At 35.6% G+C, this 24,185-nt stretch overlaps 1 protein-coding gene across 2 annotated transcripts in view; it reads left to right on the forward strand.

Annotated features, from left to right (window-relative positions):
• Positions 1–24,185, forward strand: part of CRPPA (CDP-L-ribitol pyrophosphorylase A) — a gene marked incomplete at its 5' end in the record, with an annotated part of 300,046 nt that overhangs the window by 94,911 nt on the left and 180,950 nt on the right. For both annotated transcript variants that reach the window (XM_082846264.1, XM_082846265.1), the window contains one exon: positions 6,448–6,493. In XM_082846264.1, coding sequence (XP_082702390.1) covers positions 6,448–6,493 — 46 coding nt within the window. The remainder of the gene's footprint in view (positions 1–6,447; positions 6,494–24,185) is intronic.

Genomic DNA, 24,185 nt, shown 5'->3' on the forward strand with positions numbered 1-24,185 from the left:
TATATGGCTCAGATGGTGATATACATATCAATTGGGAGGATTTTGATAGTAACCAATTAGGTAGTTTGTTAAAGATCCTGACCCATGTCACCATAGACCTGCTAGACTTAATTTGCAGACTATGTTGAAAAAAAAAAAAGTAAAAATTCAAGACATTTTATTGCTACTAACATGTCAGCACTCTCTGGCCTCATTGCTGATGTTTTAGGCTGTGTGAGTATCTACTTCTTGTGGGTATTCTGAGCCTTCTTTAAACTTGTAAAGTACCCTCAGGTCTGCAGGTGAAAGGAAAGCAGCACACTGCTCTTCTTTGAATTTTACACTTTGTATTACACAACTGTATTTCAGTATTTTTGAGGGAAATCTCACATTGCAGTGCTTCCACCAGCAATACAGTATCACAGTTTTAGTCCTTACATCTTGGCGCTCTGCTTCCCTTTTATGTGCGACAAATGTCAGGGCACTGAACTGTGGTTGGCCTTTCCAAGTGCTTCTATTCATTCTCCTCCTGAGTCATTTCCTAATGCTGTGGCGGGTTGAATTGCATCCCGCCACAGAAGATATGTTCAAGTCCTAGCCCCTGGCACTTGTGAATAAACACTGTTGTTTGAAAAGAGGGTTTGCAGATATAATCAAGTTAAGATGAGGTCAGATTGGTAAAGAAGAGTCCCTAAATCGGATCTGTAAGAAGAGGAGAAAAGGTTCACATACAGATAGGTGGAGAATGCCAACGACAATAGAGATAGAAATCGGAGTGATGCATCGACAAGTAAAGGAAAGTGAGGGATCGCTGGCAACCCCAGGAAACTAGGAAGAGGTGGGGAAGGATTCTTCTCTAAAGCCTTCGGAGTGGGCAGTGGCCCTGCTGATACCTGGATTTCACACTTCTAGCCTCCAGTACTGTGAGAGGATATGTTCCTTTTTGAAGATGTCCAGTTTGTGGTACATTGTTATGTCAGCCCTAGGAAACTAATACACATGCCAAAGGGTGATATCCTGTTAGGCCCAGAGGGATCATTTTCATAGTATCACTTTCCGAACTGGGCCGGAGTGGGGAAGCCCTGATCTTAGAATGTTTGAATAATGATGTGCCTTACCAGGGTCTTGGATTCTAAAAGGGCATGTAATGCAGTGAATTGGGCAAAAAGTCTTTCAAATTGCAGTTTTGAGGTCTTTTTAAGGTGTCAAATTTCTTCTGTGATTGAGGGGAAGTTATTTTGAGTGCAAATGATGTAGTTGTTTCAGGTTCCCTATTTCCCTCTTCTGCCTCCTGTCTCATCATCCTCTACCTTTAAAAAATATTTTTGATATTTACTGGCTGTTCGTTTAGCCCTATTTATCTTTTTGATGATACTGTATGAGTTGTCTTTAGCATAAGCTTTTAACTTAATTTTATGGTTTTATTTTGCATGGATAAAGAGTATTACCATTGCTGTTTAAACCAAAGCAATGGAATCTGCATATTGAAATAGTGTTCTAATTCAATACTAATTCCAACAATGCTACAACTTTTTACAACTCAGAGTTGAAAGAAGATTTAGTACAATTATGCTAAAACTGGCATTGAACTTGGGTGGCAGGCCAAATACCTGGAACATGATTCAGAAATCTGACACAGTGAAGAGTGCACAGTGAAGAGAGTGCACATTTCAAGAGAATTTTCACTACCACAAAACAATAAGGCAAAGGAGGATTCTGAAATACAGAGCCAGGACACCTTCCCCTACCCCTCAGAAAGTGAGGGAGTTCACCCCTGGTGCTGGGAAGAATGACTAGAAATTTCCATGACCACATGTAGGACTGTTATTTCATCTGCTGCCAGAAATCCCAGGAGGACTATTTTATATTTTACATACTTTTAAATTTTTATTTATTTATTTTATTATTATTATTATTTTTTTTGCGGTACGCGGGCCTCTCACCCATTGTGGCCTCTCCCGTTGCGGAGCACACGCTCCAGACGCGCAGGCTCAGCGGCCATGGCTCACAGGCCCAGCTGCTCCACGGCATGTGGGATCTTCCCGGACCGGGGCACGAACCCGTGTCCCCTGCATCGGCAGGCGGACTCTCAACCACTGCGCCACCAGGGAAGCACCATACTTTTTTAAAAAAAGAAGTAAATGCAAAAAGTCAGCATTTACGGTTGAGGCCAGCCTTCCTGCAGTAGCTCCTCTGGGTTTAGAGGAAACATCAGTTTTTTCAGATCACCATGCAGGGTAGAGGACATCCTTGAGAATGAGCAAAACCCCCTTCTTCTCCCTCCTTTCCCCTCCCTAAGAGCGACCAACCACAGAAGAATACAGGACCGACTCCTGAGAATAGGGGTTGGCTCTGAAGCTCTGCCTGAGTGGTTGTGCCTAGCCAGCCCTTACTGAACATACTCTTATTTTAGTGAAATTTCATCTAGTCTATATAAGAGGAGACTACATTTAGTCTCCATTCCTTTAATTTATAGTTGTACCATATTTTTGTCCCAATATAAAGAGTTGGTCACTTACTATACTACACAGACCTAATTGAACAAACTTCTTGTTTCTAAGTGTTAAAACAGTCTTCAAGGCATAAAAGATTCATAATAAGTTATTGAAGAAATTTAACTGTATTCCATTGTCTGAAAATGCTTCTTTAGAAGACGTTGATGTGTCATCACAACATTATTGGAATGACTGACTTTTGAGGATTTCTTTTGATGGGAATTACTTGTTTTAGATTCAAGTGTTCTAGCATCTTTGTTAAAAACAAAAGAAAATAGTCTCACTTTTTTCTTTTTAACCTCAAAAATACAATGTGGTGAAATTGTGTCTTTTCAGAGGTTTTCATCTAGTTATCCAGTCTAGAGGAAAGAACATTTTCTAGATAGACATAATTGATGAACTGGAAATCAATATAATATCCCCATCCAAATCTAAATTTGTATCTGTCTTCGAAATTTAAGATTTTCTGACTTTATTCTAATTATTGGAGTACATACTCATTTTCTTATGAGGTAAAAGATGGAAGAACATTAAGTGTAGCCTGATTTATGTAAGATGGTGGCCAAGTGGACTTGGCTCTGAGAAGTCTCTTTAATATACCATATTGTCAACACGGAGCAAGACAGAGCAGGTACCATAGTGTCCTGTGGAGCTCACCTTGAGGTAGCTGAGAGTGCTCTGGCCTAGGAGTTAAAGGCAACTATCTCTGTGGCTCTCAGTTTCAGGTTTCTCTTCCACTGAACATAAATATTTTTAAAGCTAAATACTTAGATGAAATACTGCACAGAAGCACAGTGAAACAAAACAGGCAAAAACTGAGCTAAACTAGGTGAGTAGCAGATGTGGGGCTCTGAGCGTCAGCTGTGCAGAGCTTCCACACTGGTCTTCCGGTGGCCCCTGAGCTCTGAGGAGCACAGTGTGAAAACCAGTGAATCAGAGGATTGAGGCTCTTCTATCACTAGGGCTGATGTTTTTTGTTTTTTTAAGTAACTCTTTTCCATACTGAGGTATTATGCAAGGTCAAAGAAAACCTGCAGATCATGCTTACAGAAGAAAATCAATCTCAAAACTGATTATTAAACTTTTCATAAAATTAAAAATAAGGAAAGGACACTCCATATTACTGTAAAAGCTTGATAGAAAGAGTCATCAATTCAGAATTAAAACATTTTCAGTACTCTTCCCTTTGAAATATGGCAGCTGTTTTATTTAGAAAAACAGAAGGCTGTTTTTCAACACAGTGCTTTATAAGTTTGTCAGAAATATTTTGTAGTTTATTTTCCTTAAATCAGTGTTTGTTGAGAAGTATAGTTGAGGTTTTCGATAAGGCTTTATGAAGAAAATATTAAACATCAAAAACTTTAATCTGTGTATAGTACGTATCCACAGCCAACAAGAAAATGTAGGCAAAACGATGAATTTTAGGGGAATTCCCTGGCGGTCCAGTGGTTGGGACTCTGCGCGTTCACTGCAGAGGGCACAATTCAAATTTTGATGTCTTTCTTTTTTTTTTTTTTATGTCTTTCTTGTTTATACAATTACTTATTTAATATTAGTGTAGAAAGGACCTTTAGGTAATAATTCATGTATTTTATTCATAAGACTGATTCCAATGCAAAAATGTTGTCTTGCAAATATGCTAGAAAAATCATTTTAGTATTTGAGACCAAGTTTTTTTCATTAAAAAAACCCATTGTTAAGATACATTTATTTGGAAAAAAGAATAAGGTACTTTCACAATTATTCTATTTAAATTTGGAATGCGGTTTTATCTCTCAAAGAAAGCAGGAAGGAATACAAAATCAGCTATGGTAATTAGGCATCTTCCTGTTAATTTCTGATTTGAGTTTACCTTACATAGCAGACAGTTATAGGAAAAAAAGGCTTTTCTCACTTAAATTGCAAATATTGAGTGATGATTTCAGATATCTAGTTAACTTTGGGTTTTCATGGAAACAAATGTGTTTTTTTAATATTTAATATTAATATTTAATACCACGAGAGGTAGCTGTGTCCCCATTGCCTGTCCGAACGCCGGGGGTTAGAAGGTGTTCAGAGGCATTTAAAAGAAAGAGTGGATGTAACTGACATGACTGGAGGCCTCTACCACAGGTGCGTGTGTGGGTTTGTGTTGTGGGAGCCCCGATTTTCCAGCCTTTTCTATTGCCCCCGAAGCCCCCATGTGGCTCTGCTCTAGGCCTTGAGGGTCTCTGCTTCCTGTCTGTCTTGAGCTCCGCAGCCTTGTCTTGTCTTTATTTGGTAAAATAAATATTTATTTATTTATTTATGGCTGCGTTGGGTCTTCGTTGCTGTGCGTGGGCTTTCTCCAGTTGCCGAGAGTGGGGGCTACTCTTCCTTGCGGTGCTTGGGCTTCTCATTGCAGTGGCTTCTCTTTTTGCGGAGCACGGGCTTCAGTACTTGTGGCTTGCGGACTTAGTTGCCCCGCGGCATGTGGGAACTTCCCGGACCAGGGCTCAAAACCGTGTCCCCTGCATTGGCAGGTGGATTCCCATTGGCAGGCAGATTCCCAACCACTGTGCTATGAGGGAAGCCCGAAACAAATGTGTTTTATTCAATTCTTATAAAAGAAATTTATCCTCTAAAATGTTGTTTCTACAGGTTGAGTTTTGCTCACTGTTTTCATTGCTCTATTCCAGTCCTTAGAACAGGATGTACAACATGGTAGTTATTTGATAAATATTTATTGAATGAGTGAATGAGATCAATACATTCTTTAATTTGGTAAAATGCATAGCCTGAAACTTTAAGTGTCTGTTTTCTATTTTTTTCCCCAGATAAGAGAACTGCATTTTGGGTCAGTAACTATAGTACTAGTTTTGGTTCACATGTGCTTGTTTTAGACATAATTTAACAATGTCATATTTGACTTTAATAGATTGGTTGAGTGCTTGAGGAAATTTCCATCTGTCTTACAGGTTAGCTGCTACATTAGTTCTGGATTGTAAGGTATAGTTTTGGACCAGGGTTACCTGCCAGGATACAGGCATAGCAGGGAAACCTATTTTGGGTAGAAGTGCCCTGAGCCACTTACCTGAACAAAGTTTCTGTACAAGTTTAGTTAGGATATAATCTGGAGGAAAATAGTCCAAATTATAGACATGGAAGGGTATTAATTAGTGAGTATTTCTCAAAGTGGGTTTTTAGACCATTTGCATCATAATCATCTGAACACGTGAATGATAAGCTCCTAAGACCTTATAGTACTTATTAACATATTTGATTATTTACTATGTTCTTCAGTTCTGTGATGTAGGAAAAGTGATTCTGCAGTGCCATGCACTTGACATGTTCTGTACCTGAGCTCCCGGGATGTACTCTGGGAACTATCTGCTGTAGGACCATGCAGGGTATATTACAGGGAATAGGTTATTGCAAGGAGGCTGTATGTTCTTAAGCAAAGATCATGATTGTTCTTATATACATGGTGGTACCCTCCAGGCTCTTTCAATCAGTTATGTATTAATAAAAATCTTAAAAAGGTGAACCTTATCTGGAAGTATACAGATAAACTCAATTCCGAATGAAGACCCTCAATGTGAATTGGTCTTTCAGAAGTATCTCATTTCAAGTGAAAATGCAGTTTGGTAATTTTTTTAATATATACTTTTTCTTCTTTCCTTCCAACATAAAACCTACTATTAAACAGTAATTCTAATACTTTTATTTAAATGCTACCACATTTTCTTTGATATAATACTTATATTAATAAGACTTTGGTAACCACTGCCACATAACGTCTCAGTTTACTTAAAGATTTAAAAACAAATCTTCAACCATTTGTAGAAACAATGTATATTTTTTCTGAATAAACTGATGTGTTGTAATTTAAAAATTGTCAGTATTATGTGTTTATAGTTTCTCCAAAATCAAGAATTTCCTTGGGGGCATAATTTTCTTGCTTTCACATTCCTTCCTACTCTGTTAAGTCTAATGAAGTTTATCTGTCCTCTAGGTGACCTACAAACGAGATCTGTATGCAGCTGAATCGATTATTAAGGGTATGTTTGGCCTTATGACTGTCAGTTCCTATGTTTCAAAAATGTAAGCCAGTTGAGAATTTCTCATGACATTTTAAAGCCCAGAATTCTCAGAAGTATGAATGCTGTAGGCCACGGAGGTCTGTGAGTTGTTTGTTTGAAAAATAATTACATTTGTTTTGTTTCCTGCTTTGAAGTATCACTTATTATGATTTATGTAACATCGGTTTTAGCTTTTATAAAGGAAATACTTCATTAATTTGAGAAACGTAGGTGACATTGACACTATTAGAAGTGAAAACTGATATTTTAATTTATAAATATATTATATTTTGTTTTTATTTATTCAGAGGACTGTCTACCCCCTCCCAACACTGCCATATCAGTACATTAGACAGCATCTTTTGCATGAGAAAAAAAATTTTCTGAAATAGAGAAATTGGGCTGAATGATTTTTAATTCCTTTTAGTTCTGACAATGACTGCAATTTTGTTTTGTAATTTTAGATATTATATATGTAATAACCCCTTTCTCATTCTTTTCATCTCTGACTCTAAGATCTCAGCTACACAGAAGTACTTTATTTCATAATCAACAAATATTTATTACTGTGCTTGACACCGTGCTAGAAACGTAATGATGATGCACAAGGGACATTCATTCTGTACTTTTGCAACCTCCACAGTTCAAATCACAGTTTCTTAACCTTGGCACTATTGGCATCTTAGGCCAGGTAATTCTTTGCTCTGGGGACTGTTTTGTGCATCCTAAAAGTTGCCTGGCCTCTACTCACTAGATACCAGAAGCACTCTTCCCTCCCTCCCCTCCCCTGCTCTGACCATCAAATGTCTCCTGACATCACCACTGTTGTATGTATACATGGTCCTAGCCAAAATCAGAGGGGTCCACCCCCAATGCCTAAGCAAGTGTGGTGCTTTACAGTCTATTTGTAATTTACTCCTTCAAAAATATGTTACGGACAGAACGATGTACTCAGATAGCGACTGAGAAGTGACCTTGTAAATTCAGATGTTGATTGATGTTGAAAGAAATACTGAATGGAATTGTGAGGGCAACAGTTTTTATTTTATTTTATATCTTATTGCATTTTATTTTATTTTATGGAAAGCCTATTTAACAATCAATTGGCTTCACGTTCAGAAAACTGAAATCTTTTCTCTGTTCATAACATTCTGTATTTGTAGTTTATCCTCATGTTTTTTGTCCTTCAAGAATATTGTGTTTCAAACCATTAACGTACTTTAATATGTGTATTTGTGTATGTAAACAGATCATCTATAGCTATAAATCAAAATGTTGACATATATTTACATATGAGCCAGGCTATGTATAAACATTACTCTGGAGAAGTTGCCTAAACCATGTTGTAGTTGGCTATATTCTCAGCACAAGGAAATTTAAAACTCAGTCTGGTTTCTTTATAAACTCATATCTCCATGACCTAGGTAAAACGGAAGTGAGCCATTTTGTGAAAAGTTGTCAGGTAGTTCAAGTGAGGCTGCTACGTATCTCAGTACTTCGCCTATGTATTATCAAGAACAGGCTTCTTATCATGTAAAAGCCTACATTTTAAGTATAATTGCAGGGGGCTTTAGTTTTGGAAATTGTTTGCAGAGAGAAATTGTTTTGTTTAGGTAACATGTTCTAGTATGCTACTTGTCAAGTATTTAAAAAGTATTCTACTTTGATTCTTAGGGAAAGTAATCGGTCTGGATGTAAACAGCTGATTTAGAGAAGAGTCTCCTTATGTTCTTTCAGATTTGCATTTCTATTAACTTCCCAAGAGATTCTGATGTTGCTCATACCCTTTGAGGACCACTGCTGTGGTGCCTTCCTACTCTGTTTGGGTTTCTAGACCAGTAGTGTTGTGATTACCAGAGAACTTGAACACAGAATGTCTGGCCCTGACACGCTAAGTCAGAATCTGCGTTTTAACAAAAACTCTGGCTCATTAGTTTGTACATTAATTTCCAGAAGCATTCTTCTAGGCTACTCTCCAGTCTTTAATAGTTGATGTTTTTTCCTAAATAATAGCTTTTATTGTATTTAGAGCTTCAAGTCTTTCCACGCTGTCAGTTTCAAATGTTTGTTGGCTCAACTGGGATTGCTACCTGCCTCCATGACTTGAACTAATACTGTCTCTGAGGCCTCATAGTAGAAACAATTCCGGGCATAGGAAAAGGGAAACTCTTAGATTTTTAAAAATAAAATTCTAAAATAGAGTATGGTATATAGCAGGCTACCTATCTGAGCTATCTATTCACCTGTTTGCGTTTTCCATGTAAATGTTCAAAGTATTTTTCTAGGCACTTGTATGACACAGCATTCACTGGGTACTTACTTGTGCCAGGCATTGTTTAAAGCATTTTATATAGATTATCTCTTGCTTCTCCAAGAACTCAGTGATGTAAGTAGTGTGGTTGTTTCTGTATTATAGGATATTCAAGGGTCCTAAGCAAATACTAATCTAAGAAGGATAGAAAATTAATTCTTAATTATAAATTTTTCTACCTTAGTCAGTTTACCTCTTTATATAGCTGTTCTCCCTTTTTTCCTTAAGCAGAGATTATTCAGATTCCCTTCTCTGAAATTCTTGGGCTACATGTGTTTAGGCATTTTGATTACTATGTATTTTCAGAAGCTACTGCTATTTGTCATACATTATATCACATTACCAGTGGGATTTGAGACCTTACCACATAATGAAACTTACAGTATATGAATATTTATGCTCAATATTTAGAATGACTATAAAGCCCCTAGCCAGTTCAAGCTTAGGACTCATTTTGCCATCAAATTTTTTTTTTAAACATCTTTATTGGAGTATAATTGCTTTACAATGGTGTGTTAGTTTCTGCTTTATAATAAAGTAAATCAGCTATACATATACATATATCCCCATATCTCTTCCCTCTTGCATCTCCCTGCCTCCCACCTTCCCTGTCCCACTCCTCTAGGTGGTCACAAAGCACCAAGCTGATCTCCCTGTGCTATGTGTTTGCCATCAAATTTTTATGTGAAAACAATTTTAAAAATGTTTAAGAACTCTTTGGATTTCAGCATTGACTGTAACTTGGTGTGACCCTCTTTTAGATTTGATTCAGTGAAGGTGGAAAGAATGTCTATTCTTTTTTCTATCCTCTGACATTGAGTTGAACCAAATTTATTGGTATTTTTTCTTTAGAATCTAAGGAACATAAATTATGGGAATAGATGGTCTTTCCCTCCCACCTTACCTCTCTACCTGCTTCCAGCACATGCATATTGAGCTCCAGTGTATATATCTATCTTTTTCTTTCTTAAAATAGAGATGATATAATATTTGAATGTATGCACTTTCGTCAAGGTTTAAAACCAGGACTTGGAGCACATGGCACTCATGCCAGGTACTTAATATGTTATTTCATTTGTTCTGTATAATGCTGTTAACATAGATATTACTGCTCTGAATTTTGCAAGTGGGAAAACTGAAACTTAGTGAGATTAGGTACTTTCCTCTAGGTCACATAGTAAGAACAGGATCCACAATTTAATCCCCTTCTCCCTTCACCTTAAGCCTGACTCTATTCTGGGACGTGGCCACTTTGCACTTCTGAGTCATGTCCCTGCTCACATTGACCACTGAAGATACTGGATTCAATCTCTCTCTTTGGTGGGTATAGCAAATGGCTTATAAAATCCAGCCTGCCCAGTTCAGGTTCTGTTGGGTTAAAGCCGTGTCTTCAGCTGGGAAGAATGATCACACAATTGATGCTGAAGATGTTATCTCCTAGTGCTGTGCTAAGCACACAGTAGTATTCTAGAGAGTGTGGGAGTGTGGGAAAAGCAGATCATATTGAAACTGCAGATTTCTAGACAAGACTAGAGAAAGAATAAAAATTAAAATTCAAAATCAGAGTAATAGTTTCAAAATGATGGTTTGGGTACTGTTTCTTTCATTTTTAATTCTGCTAGTTTAACATTCATCACTGAGCCATAACAGTTTTTCCTCTTCTAGAATGGAACTTGTTTTCTCTGTGGTGTGAGTGCTTAATATTCTGTAAGTTGTCTTTCCTGTGCTGCTTTATTTACTTCCATACCAATTATTGCTGGCCAACGTATTATATTCTGATGTAACTATTTTCTTGTTTACTAAGTGTTTTTCAAACTATAAAATATTTCTAGGATAAATGTCAGAACTTGTAAGAGCTTTTCGTATTCCCAGATTGACTTGTCACTGGAACAGCATGTATATTTTGGTCCTTCTTAATTTATGTTCAAGTCTGTCTCTTCAGTAGGGAAATTTTGATGTAACTAACGTCAGGCAAGCTTTTGATGCTAAAATCCTCAAATTATGGTTGATAGCAAGTCTCAAAATCTGACTTCTATTTTATGTTGTTAGATAAGTTTTATTTTTAAGCTTAATTTATTTTACTGTCAGTATATTTACGTGGATTTCCATTTATAGTGAACTGTTCAGTAATAGGAAACATGTATATAAGTAGTACTCTCAGATTTCTTTTACAGTCTTTCACACACACAACTTTGAAAAATGTACAGTGAATCACAAATTTACTCTTATGTAAAACAAAGCATTTTTAATACTCCTTTTTCTGAGGTAGAGAATTGGATTCGGTCATTGTTCTTTAATGTTTAACTCTTTCAGGCTTCGGTGTGTGAAATTTAAAACATACACTTTTCTAGGGAGTAGTGTGGTTAATTGGTGCAGCAAGACTCTGGGTTGACTGACAGGTTTGTGAAGAGCCACTTAACAAAGAGATACTGTACTTTTGTCACATAAGCTGGTTGAGCCCACCCAAGCCTGCTCTGCGGGCTCAGACCTACGCAAACTGTTAAAATGGTTACGGCAGTAACATACTTTACCTAGATTTACATGTACCATGCAAACAGTCCCAAACACTTGATTTACTATGTTGACCATATCATGGCAAAAGGATCAATACTGTATGCTAAAATTTTCTAAGATGGAAATCCCCTAAGGGATTTCTAAATAAAACATTGCATTTATTTTCTACCATCATCCTTGATCACATATTTTAATATTTTTAATTTTCTGGCTGGAGTGTTTTAAAAATAATTGTATTTTGTTCTCTCCCGGTTATGATTGCACAAACCCAAGTAGGCTAGTACTGTAAAAAAGCCTCATGGTAGTTATATAAAAATGGAAAAAACAGGTAACATTGATAATCATTTCATTTTTAACTGGCTTTAGTTAATATTACTTAAAATAGTTAATATTAATGTTCATATAGAAATTCATGTCTTTCCCCAGTCATTATGTAATGTTTTCCATTTGCTAAGAACTTTATTTTAAAGGAAATTGGTTTCTTGGAAATACCATGTTGCCTATTGGTTCAGAACTTTAGACTTTATTCTGAAAATAGATTTTTATTTTCAACATCATTGATACAGGTGATTTCTTTCAGTGTCAAGTATTTATGCACAGTCAAGCTATAAATCCCCACATGCCTGCTTTTTTATGTTTCATACAATTTTTTAAAGGAATTAAATCAGTAAGCAAGCAGTTGAATTCTTTTCTGCTTATACATTGAAAGTAGCTGAATATACTTTTCAGCTGGCTCTGACTGAAAGGAATAAAATCAAATCACATGTGGATAAAACTGATTCAGTGTTCCTGAGATTTAGGAAGATTCATAGTGTTATAGTGTGTATTTTATGCATATGGAGAAACTAATGCCTTTGTTTTTTAGTGATCCTTCAATATCTTCACATAAAATCATGGCATTTTAAGTGCATAGCCTTTTCAAATCTTCTCAAATTGAAAAGGTGAGAAACTTTAAATCAGTTTTCTACATCTGTAGAACTCTAGGGTTTTCTTTTCTGATGAGAAAAACTCATCAGGTTTTTCTTGCTAAATAGCCAGTGATGATGCCATTTTATTTTCAACCATGCTTTTTGGACAATGCAAAGCTAAGATTTACATGGAAACTGTAATTTTTTGATGTGTCTCGCTATTGACGATGATACTTCATTTTCCAAATTTTCACATTAATACCATAACTTGTTTGTAAATACTACACTTTTTGTTCTTCACTCTCTTGAATAGTCCTGCCATTGTATCTTACGTGACTCTGTATCGACATTTGCATCAAGCTTTAATTAGTGAGAACAGGAAGGCTGCAATATGATTTAATAGCAATTTGTTTTCCTTGGACTCTTACTGGAAAAAAATGTAAATTAGAAAGTTAAATATTCGGGTCAAGATTAAAGAAAGTGGAGTTCACTTTTTTGTTTAACTTTATAATTTCCTTAATTTGTCATTAGTGAGATGCTAATTCAAGCATAAGCAAGTAAATCTGTCATGTTCAAAAACTTCTAAGGTCACAGTGAGGTATTAAGTAACTAGTTAAATAAGACTTAATAACAGACAAAAGCCAGCCAGTTAGGCTTAACTCTGATGTAGGTAGGAAAAAACAACAAAAATGCAAACATGACACTTATGCTTTAAGTAATAATACAATACATTTTATAAATATCCTGATGAGTCACTAGCCTTAGAAAATTGCGTTTCCTTCAAATTTACTTCTCTTAACTAAGAAAGAATATATACTTTGAAAAGAAAAAAAAAGTTTTGCATCGTTTTCTTGGAAAACAGTAATATCCTTACACGTAAAAACACGTGCAGGAGACAAGATGTCACATGTCTGATTCTTATTTTCAGTTGCAAGGGAGGAAACTTCATTTGGTATTCAGTGACTCATTTAAAAATGTGGTTAAGATCTGATATAAAACATCTTAAAAAAAAATCTGCCTTCCCGATGTCCTCCAGGTAAAATATGTACAGTTGAGAAGGAAGCCAATTTACAAAGACCACTTTGACCTTTTAATGTGGGTCTGTATTTCTTTCTCAAATCTCTATCCCTGTTGTCCACTTGTCCTGTAGTCATGGCTTGTTGACTGCTTCTCTTTGCTTGACGGCCTGCTGCCCTTACTGTTCTAAGAGCTTCCTTTAGATAGGTGTTCAGAGAAACCTTAGGCATCTTACTACAGATGAAACTGAGATGGGGATTTCTGTGCTCATCAGTGGTGATTCTGTTTGACTCCTTTAAAATTGTTCATGTGAGACAGAAAATAGACTCTAAGATTGGCTTTTGATTCAGTGAACTGAACAGGAGAATAGAAGATGACTGCCCCCACTTTGAATGGATTAGGACTTGACATCTTTTGGAAATGACTATTTCTGGATTTGATATAGTTGTTTCTTACTTACCTATGAACACAAAAATTTTGGCTCAAGAGGTCAGTATAGTGGATGAGGCCTGATGGAATTCATCGTGTTAGATGTTTCTAAGAAAATGGAAAACTGACTTGGATTTTTTGCCTACTTGCTTCTAGAACTAATCTAGTATTTAGGTTTACTTCTCTCTTCACCACTGAGTTTGAAAATTTTTTGTAAAATACAAATACCATCCTGAGCACTCATGTGTCCCTACTCATGATTAATTGATGGAAGCATATGTCTAGGTATTCCTTGCTCCTTGTTAATGTGTCAGTGGGTTTATCACACGGTAAAGAGGAAGCTGTGCATGTTAGAGATTTTACATATTACTGTTTTGTGAAGTTAAATGAAGATTCCAAATTGCATCTGTTTTCTAACCCTTCAAGTAGGACCTGATACTTTATGTATACCGAGAGTTCTAATATTCAAGGACAATTAGAGGAATTTCTAAAAGATGAGTATATTATAAATTAGATTTTGACCTCATTTGTTAACTTTGAGATTATACATTATGCCTCCTATATAGGACTTTTAGTTAGAATAACACTGAAATTAAACACTTAGGAAAACACATTATGTATGAATATATTTTGTTAAACTGTATATCCTAACCAAAGGTGGCTAAGTTGTAGGTTGCGAATCACGTTAAACCGGGGGATTGAAAGCTCTTAAAGAATTCCATTGTACTTACAACTAGATTGAAACTTGAGAAAATTTCAAAAGAGTTTGGCAGATGAAGCTGTGATACATTGAAAACTTGGGCATTCCGGATATCTATGCTAGGAGTCCTTTGATGCACCTCCGGGGTAGATGGTTGGAATTGTGTTAATGTTCTTCTCTGCTACTGTCAACTCCTGGGAGAGCAGAGAGATAAGCAGAGGCAGAGGAGCATTCTCTGTTGAAAGGTCCACCATGTCTTTTTTCCTTCTTCCACTTGGAGTTAATTGTATGTAGCTGTAGCATTGAAGGGACCTGCACAAGAGCACAGCTGACCTTCTGAGTTGTTGTCTCTATTTTATATCCTTATGGGCTTCAGTTAATGCTTAATTGGTTTTGGTATTGAGAGTGTTGTCTTCTCTGGTATATTGTGACCTAGTGAACCAGCTGAGACTTTTATGTTACTTTCTAAGTCTCTAAGCATCTGATTTAGGGTTCTGTTGAAGACTATTCTTAACTCTTGCCTGATTAAGTATGCAAATGAGAGACAGTGTAATTTTGCTTTTGAAGTTTAAAGGTTTAGATGGTCTCTGCTCTTTTGGCATGAGGTGGACAGCATTGTTAGATAAGCAGCTATCAACCACAACGTGGTCTTGTTATGTGACTAGGGAGTCATGGGAGGCATGTAACCAGGTACTTCATTTCTACCATGTTTCATTGACTCTAAGGTGCCATTGCTTGTAAGAAGCAATGTTATTTTTATACCATTGAGAAAAGAAAAATGCTGGCAATTAAACTACAATGTAATGTTTTATTTTCACTTAGAAACTTATAAACATATTTATTAAATGAGCTCTTTTATGTTTATTTAGGCATATATTTTTATCACACTTATTCATATGTAAAAAGACACAGGCAGAGTTCTGTTTCTGGGTAAGATGTAGCAAGCTCACTCCACTCTGTTTCTCCTAGCAAATGAATCTATATGGACAGAATACATAGAACAGCTGTTTGAGGCTTCAAAGTAAATAGTACAGGTGGATTAATGAGTAAGACCCAATTTTGAAGTACTACCTAACTGGCAGTGAATTATGTCAGGCTCTGTTATGTCCTGACCTGGCTCCAGTGCAGCCCTGGGTCCATTGTCCAGAAGTGGGCATTGGAGTTGACAGACCTCCAAGAAAAGCCCCTTAATTATGATCAGAGAAGCAGGAAAGGAATTTCCTAATGTTCAGAAAGTGAAGATATCTCCCCTTTTTTCTTTTCTCTCTCAGTGCTTTAATTCCCAGGCAATCATGTGGCAATAGTGACACTGGCAATGGCATCAGTGGGGGCCCAGAGAAGCCTAAAATTCTGAGAGAAGTGAACATTCCTCTTAATCAGAGTTGCTGTGATTCTAGGAGGTGGGATGACCACTGTTGCTGTTCTTAATTTCTCCTGTTGCTTACCTTTGGACGCAGGTGCAATCATGGGAAATGTGTGCAAAATGGGATAAATAGGATCCCAGCTTTCTGGTAGGAGTGATGAAAAGGGATGCACTAAAGAAGTGGAATGTACAGGGAGAGGTTGGAGGTGAGAGAGGATATTACTCAAATGTACAGGACATGATCTGAGGTCAGTTAACATGCAAAGAGTCAGGAAAATCTAAACTCACGTGGGAAAGGACAATTAATAGATACCCATGCTGAGATGGCACAGATGTTGGAATTTTCTGAAAAATACTTTAAAGCACTGATTATAAAAATGCAACAAATAAGGGAAAATGCTCTTGAAAGATGAAAAGTCTCAGCGAAGGCATACAGAAAATAAAGAAGAACCAAACAAAAATCTTAAAACTGAAAAAAAGAAGATAACCAAAATAAAAAACTTACTGGATGGGCTTAATAACAGAATGGAGATGGCAGAGTGCCACTGAAGTTAAAAATATATCATTGGAAGTTTTTTTTTTCTGAACTACAGAATGAAAAGAAATGGGGAAAAAAATTAACAGTACTCAGCATCTGTGGGAATGCAGCAGGTCATCTGAATCCTGGAAGCAGAGGAAAAAGTGCAGTACAGAAAAAAACATTTGAAGAAACTATGAATAAAAACTTCCCAAATTTGATAAAAGACATAAAACTGCAGATTCAAGAAGCTCAGGTAACTGCACCATGAAAACCCCAAAGATGTCCATATCCAGATACTTACTTCATAAGCAAACTGCTGAAAACTAAGACAAAAATCTTGAAAGTAACCAGAGAGAAATGATGCATTGCTTATAAAGGAACGATAATTTGAATGAATATAAATTTCTTATTAGAAAACATGGGAACCAGAAGAAAGTAGAATATGATTTTTAAAGTGCTAAAAACGAATATTATTAACTCAGCATTCTATATCCAGCAAAAAAAAAAGAAAAATTACCCTTCAGGAATAAAGGTAAAATAAAAACAATTTCAGGTAATGGAAAAAAAAGATAATTTTGTTGCCAAAAGATGTACTCTAAAAGAATATCTCAGCAGAGCCTTTCATGCAAAGGAGATGATGCCAGAAGGAATGTAGGAACATCAGGAATTAAGGAAGAGCAACAGAATCAATAAATAGAATAGACTCACATAATTCTTTTTACATTTTTAAACTATGTATAGGTTGAAAGCAAAGGTAATATTTTCTGATGAGTTTTTCTATGTATGAGACAGCTGCAATATTGTAGATAACTAAGTGCAACATAAAAACAGTAAGGTAAAGGGACCTATAATACCATGGTTAGGTTTCTACATTTTACTTGCTGTGGTAAAATATTTTATGTAGACTCTAAAAGGTTAAATATGAATATTGAAATTCCTAGAGCAACCACTTAAAAAAACTATACGAAGAGATTAGATCAGAAACACAAGAGATAAAACCGAATACTAAAAACAAGTTTAAACCAGAAGAGAAAGGAGAAATAGAGGAACACAAAACAAAGGGAGAAAACAAAAATATAAATAATAAAATAGATGACCTAAATCCAAATATATCAGTAATTTCATTAAACGTCGGTGGTTTCGGCACACCAACTAAAAGATGAAGATTTTAGGATGGATGTTAAGATTCGACCCAACTGTATGCTGCCTACAAGAGTTTACTTCCAACATAATGTTTTACAGGTAGGTTATAAGTACATAAAAGTAAAAGCACATACCATGTATTCACTAATCAAAAGAAAACTGGATGGCTATATTAATATCAAAGTAATAAAAAAGTACCTCACATAATAAAAGGATAAATTCACCAGAAAGACATAATTCTAAATGTATGTCCATTTAACTGCAGAGCTTCAAAATATACTTAGCGTGAACTGACCAAAATGAAGGGAAAAATAGACAAATCAACAATTATAGCTGGAAACTGCAATATTTCTCTAAGTATTTGCTGGAATCAATAGAAGATCAACAAGGATATAGAAAGAGTAAAGAGTACCACCAACTAACTTGATCGAATTTACACAAAACTTTCCACCCAGCAGTAGAAGAATAAACATTCCTTTCAAGTGCACCGAGAACATTCTCCAAGACAGAATGTACCCTGGGCAATAAAACAAATATTAACAAATTTAGAGGCATTGAAAGCATGCAAAGTATGTTCTCTGACAATAATAGAAACAAACTAGAAATCGATAATAGGTAAAAGAAAAACCGTCAAGCTTGGAAAATAAACATTAGATCAACTGTGTCCAAGAGAAAGTCTCAAGATAAATTAGAGAGTATTTTGAACTTCAGTAAAATGACATCACACTTTGTAGAATGCTGCTAAAACAGTACCTAAATGCTTATATTAGAAATGAAGAAAGATCTTGAATCAGTGATCTGAGTTGCTGTGTTAAGGAACTAGAAATAGAGGAGCAGTGCAAACCGAAAGCAAGCAGTGGCAAGGAAATTATAAAGAGCAGAAATTAATGAAGTTGAAAACAAAATGTCAGAGACAAAAAACCTAAAGCTGGTTACCTGAAAGGATTAATAACACTAATAAACCTATCATGAGACTGCAAGAAGAAAGGAAGACACAACTGGAAATGTTACACAATTGTTGGTGGCAATGAAAATGGCACAGCTACACTGAAATGCTGTTGACAGTTCTTAGAGCGAGAAAAACACATTTACTGTATGATCCAGCATCCCATTCCAATGCATTTACCCTAGAGAAAGGAAAACTTACTTTCACACAGGAAACTGTATGTAACTCTTTATAGCAGTTCTGTTCATAATCATCAGAAGCATGGAACAATCCACATATCCTTCAGCGGATGAACTGGTGAACTGGTACACCTATACAATGGAATGCAACTCAAATGAATGTATATGAATTGTCCATATACAAAATAACTTAGTCTCAGAGGAATCATACTGAATGATCTCACAAGGTTTGAGATCTCAACTGATCTCAAAAGGTTGTATTTTGAATGATTCCGTTTATATGATTTAAAAAAATTTTAATTTTATTTTAGAGCATAGTTGAGTAACCATGTTGTGTTAGTTTCAGGTGTACAGCAGAGTGATTCAGTTATACATATACATGTATCTATTCTTTTTCAAATTATTTTCCCATTTAGGTTATTACAGAATATTGAGCAGAGTTCCATGTGCTATACAGTAGGTCCTTGTTGGTTATCTGTTTTATATTTTGTCTTTTTATATCTTTTATTTAAATTACAAAAATTTATTTTATGTTGCAGTATAGTTGACTAGCAATGATATTCTTGGAGAGACAGAAATGTAATAACAAGGAATAGATCAGAGGTTGCTTAGGCCAGGGAGCTGGGGAGGGGGTGAGTACAAAAAGATGGCATGAAGGATTGAACTGCTTTGTATTATGACTGTGGTGGTCGTTACACAAATCCGTAATGTTACAATCATGGAAATGACCACCGTATACACGAAAAGGTAATTTTACTGAATGCTAATAGAGGTTAAGTGTATCTTTATAAGGCCCTGATGGGCAGCAATTCTGTGATGCCATCCCTATTTCAGAGAAGTTATACAGGGGAAAAATGGAAGTTTCAATCAATGAAATATTAAGTACTTAAGTACTGAAAGTTTGCCAGTTATTTCATTAAAAGCTACAGAAGAAGATTTCATTTTCGCCCCAGAGTGATGTCATTTGCTCTTACATTCTATCATGCCTTAACGTTTGGGAAAGGGGAATGCCAGAGCCTGTGGAGAATTCTCTTTACTCCATGAACCTGTGAGACTGTCGTTTGACGTGTATTACTCCAATAAAAAAAGGTGGGGAAACTCCTGGGTAAGATGCTGAATTGGGGCAGTATCTTACCTTCTTTACTGATTCTGTTAGCATGTGGAGTGCTTGAGGGCCTTCACTTCAGACCAGGTTGCCCGGTTTGAATCCTGGCTCCTGAGTTTACTAGCTGTATAATCCCAGGTGAGTCATTGTATCATCATCTCTAATGAGGCCATTATGATTTTGCTGGCTAGATTTTGGTTAGAATTTAATATATGCTTTTTATAACACAGAATAATAATAATAATTAATTGTCAGTCACTCAGTGAGCAATAATCCAGTGGTTTGGCCGAGTTACTCTGGGCCTCAATTGTTTTCTACTTTAAGGGAGGCTAATATCTTCTATTTATTAGTAACATTGCATTGATTCATTAGAATTTAAAGGACTCCCTAAGATATTTTGAGCTCTTAAAGCATAGAGCCTTATAAATAAAAATACCATTGCTCTTATTTTTTCATGTTATTGGTAGTTTTCCTCTAAGTTAAATTGTTAAAAGTTTACTGATTGCTTTAATAGCATGTTACAGACCTTTTTGTATCCTTATGTGCTATACTGAAGACCTAATTTTGTCCCTTGATCATATATAAAGGTACTTTCTGAATGAATAGAAGTACAGATGAAAAGACTAGTGTACTTTCAGGTAATTTTTTTTTTTAATTTCGTAAAACTTTTTATTGTCAAATAACCCACAGATACTGAAATCTAAAACTAATTTGTAGCTTAAAGAATAATGCACATGTTTGCATAACATCACCCAGATCATGAAGAGAACTTTGCCACGCACCTCAGAAGCCCTTTCCTGTATTTTGTAGTGGCTAACCAGATTTTATAGCAATCTCCTCCTCATATTTCTTTTGAACTTTATCACTCAAATGTGCATCCCTCAACACTGCAGTTTGGTTGTGATAATTTTTTTAAACGACATTTAAAATCTCAACCTACAGGTTCCTTATCCCTTTATTTTGCTTGCACTTTGTCTTTTGCTGAATTTAGGCCATGTAATTTGTAGCTTTTCTTCTCTTTTGAATTTTGATGGGTACATATTTATGCATGGTACAGTTCGTTATGTTTTTCTGTCATCTACAAAGTCATAGCTGGATCTAGAAGCTTGGTCAGATTTAGTTTCATCTTTTTTCTCAAGACTAGAGATGGTGTGAATTTTTTGTTAGGAGACACCTAATGTCTGGTTACATAATTTTGTGATGATTGCAGCCATTGATACTCAATGCCTGTATTGTTAAGAGGTTGTGTAGGTAGTTCAGAATCATGATATATATATTTGAATTTATTAATTAGTTTTCAGGTACTGAGGTATTTTCATAAATAAACTTTACTCATCTACTATTTACTTACCCAGTGGTACAGTTTATATGACAAAAATAAATGCTTGATTATTTTTCTTTATCAGTTTTCAAGCAAAAGAATCATCATTCTCTAAAGTTGCCAATTATTTTGTGTGTGTGTTTCATAAAGATGAAATACTTCATAAGTTCATAATGGTACTTCCAATGCAATATTAAGTTGTATCTTACTTCCCGCACATTGAGAATCATGGTTATCAAAGCTACAGGGAATAATAGAATTAGAATATTTTGTAAACGTTCGTTCATTTTATTCAACAGTGCACACCCTAGGTCTCAAAGTATCAATATTAATGCTATAAACCAATGTTATTTCCATAAAAGTTTAAACAATTTTTCCTATATATACTGTCCCCATTTACTCTCCTCCATTTTTTTGTTTACACTGTATGTTTTCAGGTCGTATAGCTGTTATACAGTGTCCTGTTTTAACTTAAGCTCTCATTTAGTCGCAGTTCTGCTAGTAACTCTGTTTTATGCTATTCATCGACAATTTTGTTCACATCTCTCTAGACTTTGGTTATCCGAAGCTTGAGCTCTGGTACATTTCTTAGGAAAGTTTCCTGGGAAACTGTTTACTTAATTCACGTTGATAACTGCTTGTGCTTTATACTTGAAAGTTAGTTTTGCAGAATGTAAAATCCTTGGCTCATATATTTTCCCTGGCATAACTTAAATATGTTCCTCTATTTTTCTTACGTAAAGTCCTGAAGATTATCTCATTTTTATTTCCGTTATCTGTTTCTGTTCTTTTTGTCATGTGCCCAAAGGAATGATTTTTTTTTTAAGTGTAGTAATTTTGCTAGAAAATGTCTTGGTATTGATTTTTATTGGTAAATATTTGCAGGTATTGATATGTGATGTACTTGTGTGTGTATGGGTGTTTGTGTATTATTTTTAGTAGTCTCTTTTTTCTTCATAGATTTCTATTATGTTTATGTTAGATCATTTTTACCTAACTTTAATGTTTATTACTTTATATTGAATGTTTATTTAAAAAATTTTATTTTTACCGTTTTCTCTTAAAGTATTATTTGTTAGTTTTATACGTGTGTCACTTCTAGTATAGTCTTCATTTCTTAAATGATCTTTTCTTCTATTTTGAGCTCTTTTCTGAGTTCTGCAACCTAATTTGAGTTTTTAAAATTCCAAATCAAATGGTTGTTTCATGTGTTGTTTCATTAGCTCACTGGTTTTTAGCTTGTTTTGAAATAGATTACAGTTTTGATTGGTTTGATGGGCACATCTTTCTGGCATGTTCTCATTATTTTTAAAGGTGTTATTCTGCTCCTTATTGTCTTTCTGCTTATAATAATTTTGTGTGGGGTTTGGCTTTGATATTTTTCCATTATTCATTTGGATGTGAAGTTAATTTTCTTGAATTTGAAGAGGAAGACAGTTTTGACGATAGCTCAAAGATCTCCCTCTTTTGTTGCTTTCTTGTGGTGTCCACAAATGTGGAAGCACAATTCTAATATTTTTCTGGCTCTGTTCTCCTATCACACTTTCAGGTGGATCTCCTCTTTCTTTTGACTTTGGCTGCATTGGGTCTTCATTGCTGCGCGCAGGCTTTCTCTACTTGCGGCGAGCGGGAGCTACTCTTCATTGTGGTGTGTGGGCTTCTCATTGTGGTGGCTTCTCTTGTTGCAGAGCACGGGCTCTAGGTGCGCGGGCTTCAGTAGTTGTGGTGCAGGGGCTCAGTTGCTCCACGGCATGTGGGATCTTCCCCGACCAGGGCTCGAACCCGTGTTTCCTGCATTGGCAGGTGGATTCTTAACCACTGCACCACCAGGGAAGTCCGTCCTGTGTAATTTTGATTCCACTTCCAAGTTCTCTTTTAGTTGGACCCTGTGCTGAAGGTGGTGTGTCAATGTTCACAGTACGTACACTTTTCCTTCAGACCTAACCAAGTTCTCTTGTATTAACCCCACAAAAAGTTATTTTCGTGGGTAAAACTCCTCCAGTTAGGGCTGCTCTTCTTAAATTTTCAGTGACTATCTGTTGGCAAACTTTAAGGTTCTTCTGTTAACCAATCTGTCAGACACCCTGTTTTACTGATCCCTCTACTTGTTCCCAGATAGAGTCCAGTATTTCAGGTCTTGCATCATTGTTGTTGGTTTGTTTTCATTTGGCTGCATCATGAGGGTTATGATGAAACCTTTGTATCTAAGTTTATTGAAAATGTTGTCCGTGAGTTTTTGATTTTGCTATTCAATTTTGTTTTTATATGGGGATTCGTAGAAATTAAAAACCGTTCCTTTGCTGTCAATGCCACTTTTCAAGAATTCCTTTTTTTTTCTCTTTTAAATAAATAATTTTTAGTGTTGGTATTGAGCAGAATACTGCAAATGAATTGAGATGTTTCTTTCAAAATAATTCTCTTAATCATAGGTCACCTTCATGTGCATAATTAAATATTTTCTACTTCTTTCCATATGGAAACTAGTAAATGTATGTATATCTGTATATTCTCAAATGGAAGAGAAAATAATGTGTGTGTACCTAGTAAAGTGAATATGATTCTTAAATGTTAAGTCTACAAAACTTGGAATTACGTTGTATTGAAGGCATTTTTTTAAGGCTGACCTTATTTTTTACTTTTTCTTCTAGAAAATAGAGATTTAAGATAAGTATTTTAGCCTGGCTCTTTCAAAGTTAGGAAGGTTTTTATATTTAAAGTTATTTGTTTTGAAGCAAAATTGTTGCATTTTTAAATTTCCTTTCTCTGAAGTTAGATTCTCCTGATATAATTTCCTGATCTCTTTCTAGATATCTAGTTACTTCCTTATATTCACAAATTTGTTTTGTATCCTTTCCTAGAAAATGAGATACGAGATATAGTCTTTTATCCAACAATGCTAATTTTTATTCAACAAATTTTAGATAAGAGAATTTGTATATTAGTTCATAACAGAGTACAAAAACTGGGTGGCCTAATCAACAGAAATTTATTTTCTCACAATTCTGGAGGCTGGAAGTCTAAGATCATGATTTTGTCAGGGTTGGATATTTCTGACGCTTTTCTGCTTGACTTGTGGATGGCCGTCTTCTACCTGTGTCTTCACAGAGTCTTCCCTCTGTGCATGTCTGTGTGTACATTTCTTCTTTTCATAAAGACATCAGTCATGTTGGATTAGAGCTCACCCTAATGTCTTCATTTTAACTTGATTAGCTCTA

This window comes from Leucopleurus acutus (assembly GCF_964270905.1).
Source record: "Leucopleurus acutus genome assembly, chromosome: 9".
In the NCBI taxonomy this organism is placed as follows: Eukaryota; Metazoa; Chordata; class Mammalia; order Artiodactyla; family Delphinidae; genus Leucopleurus; species Leucopleurus acutus.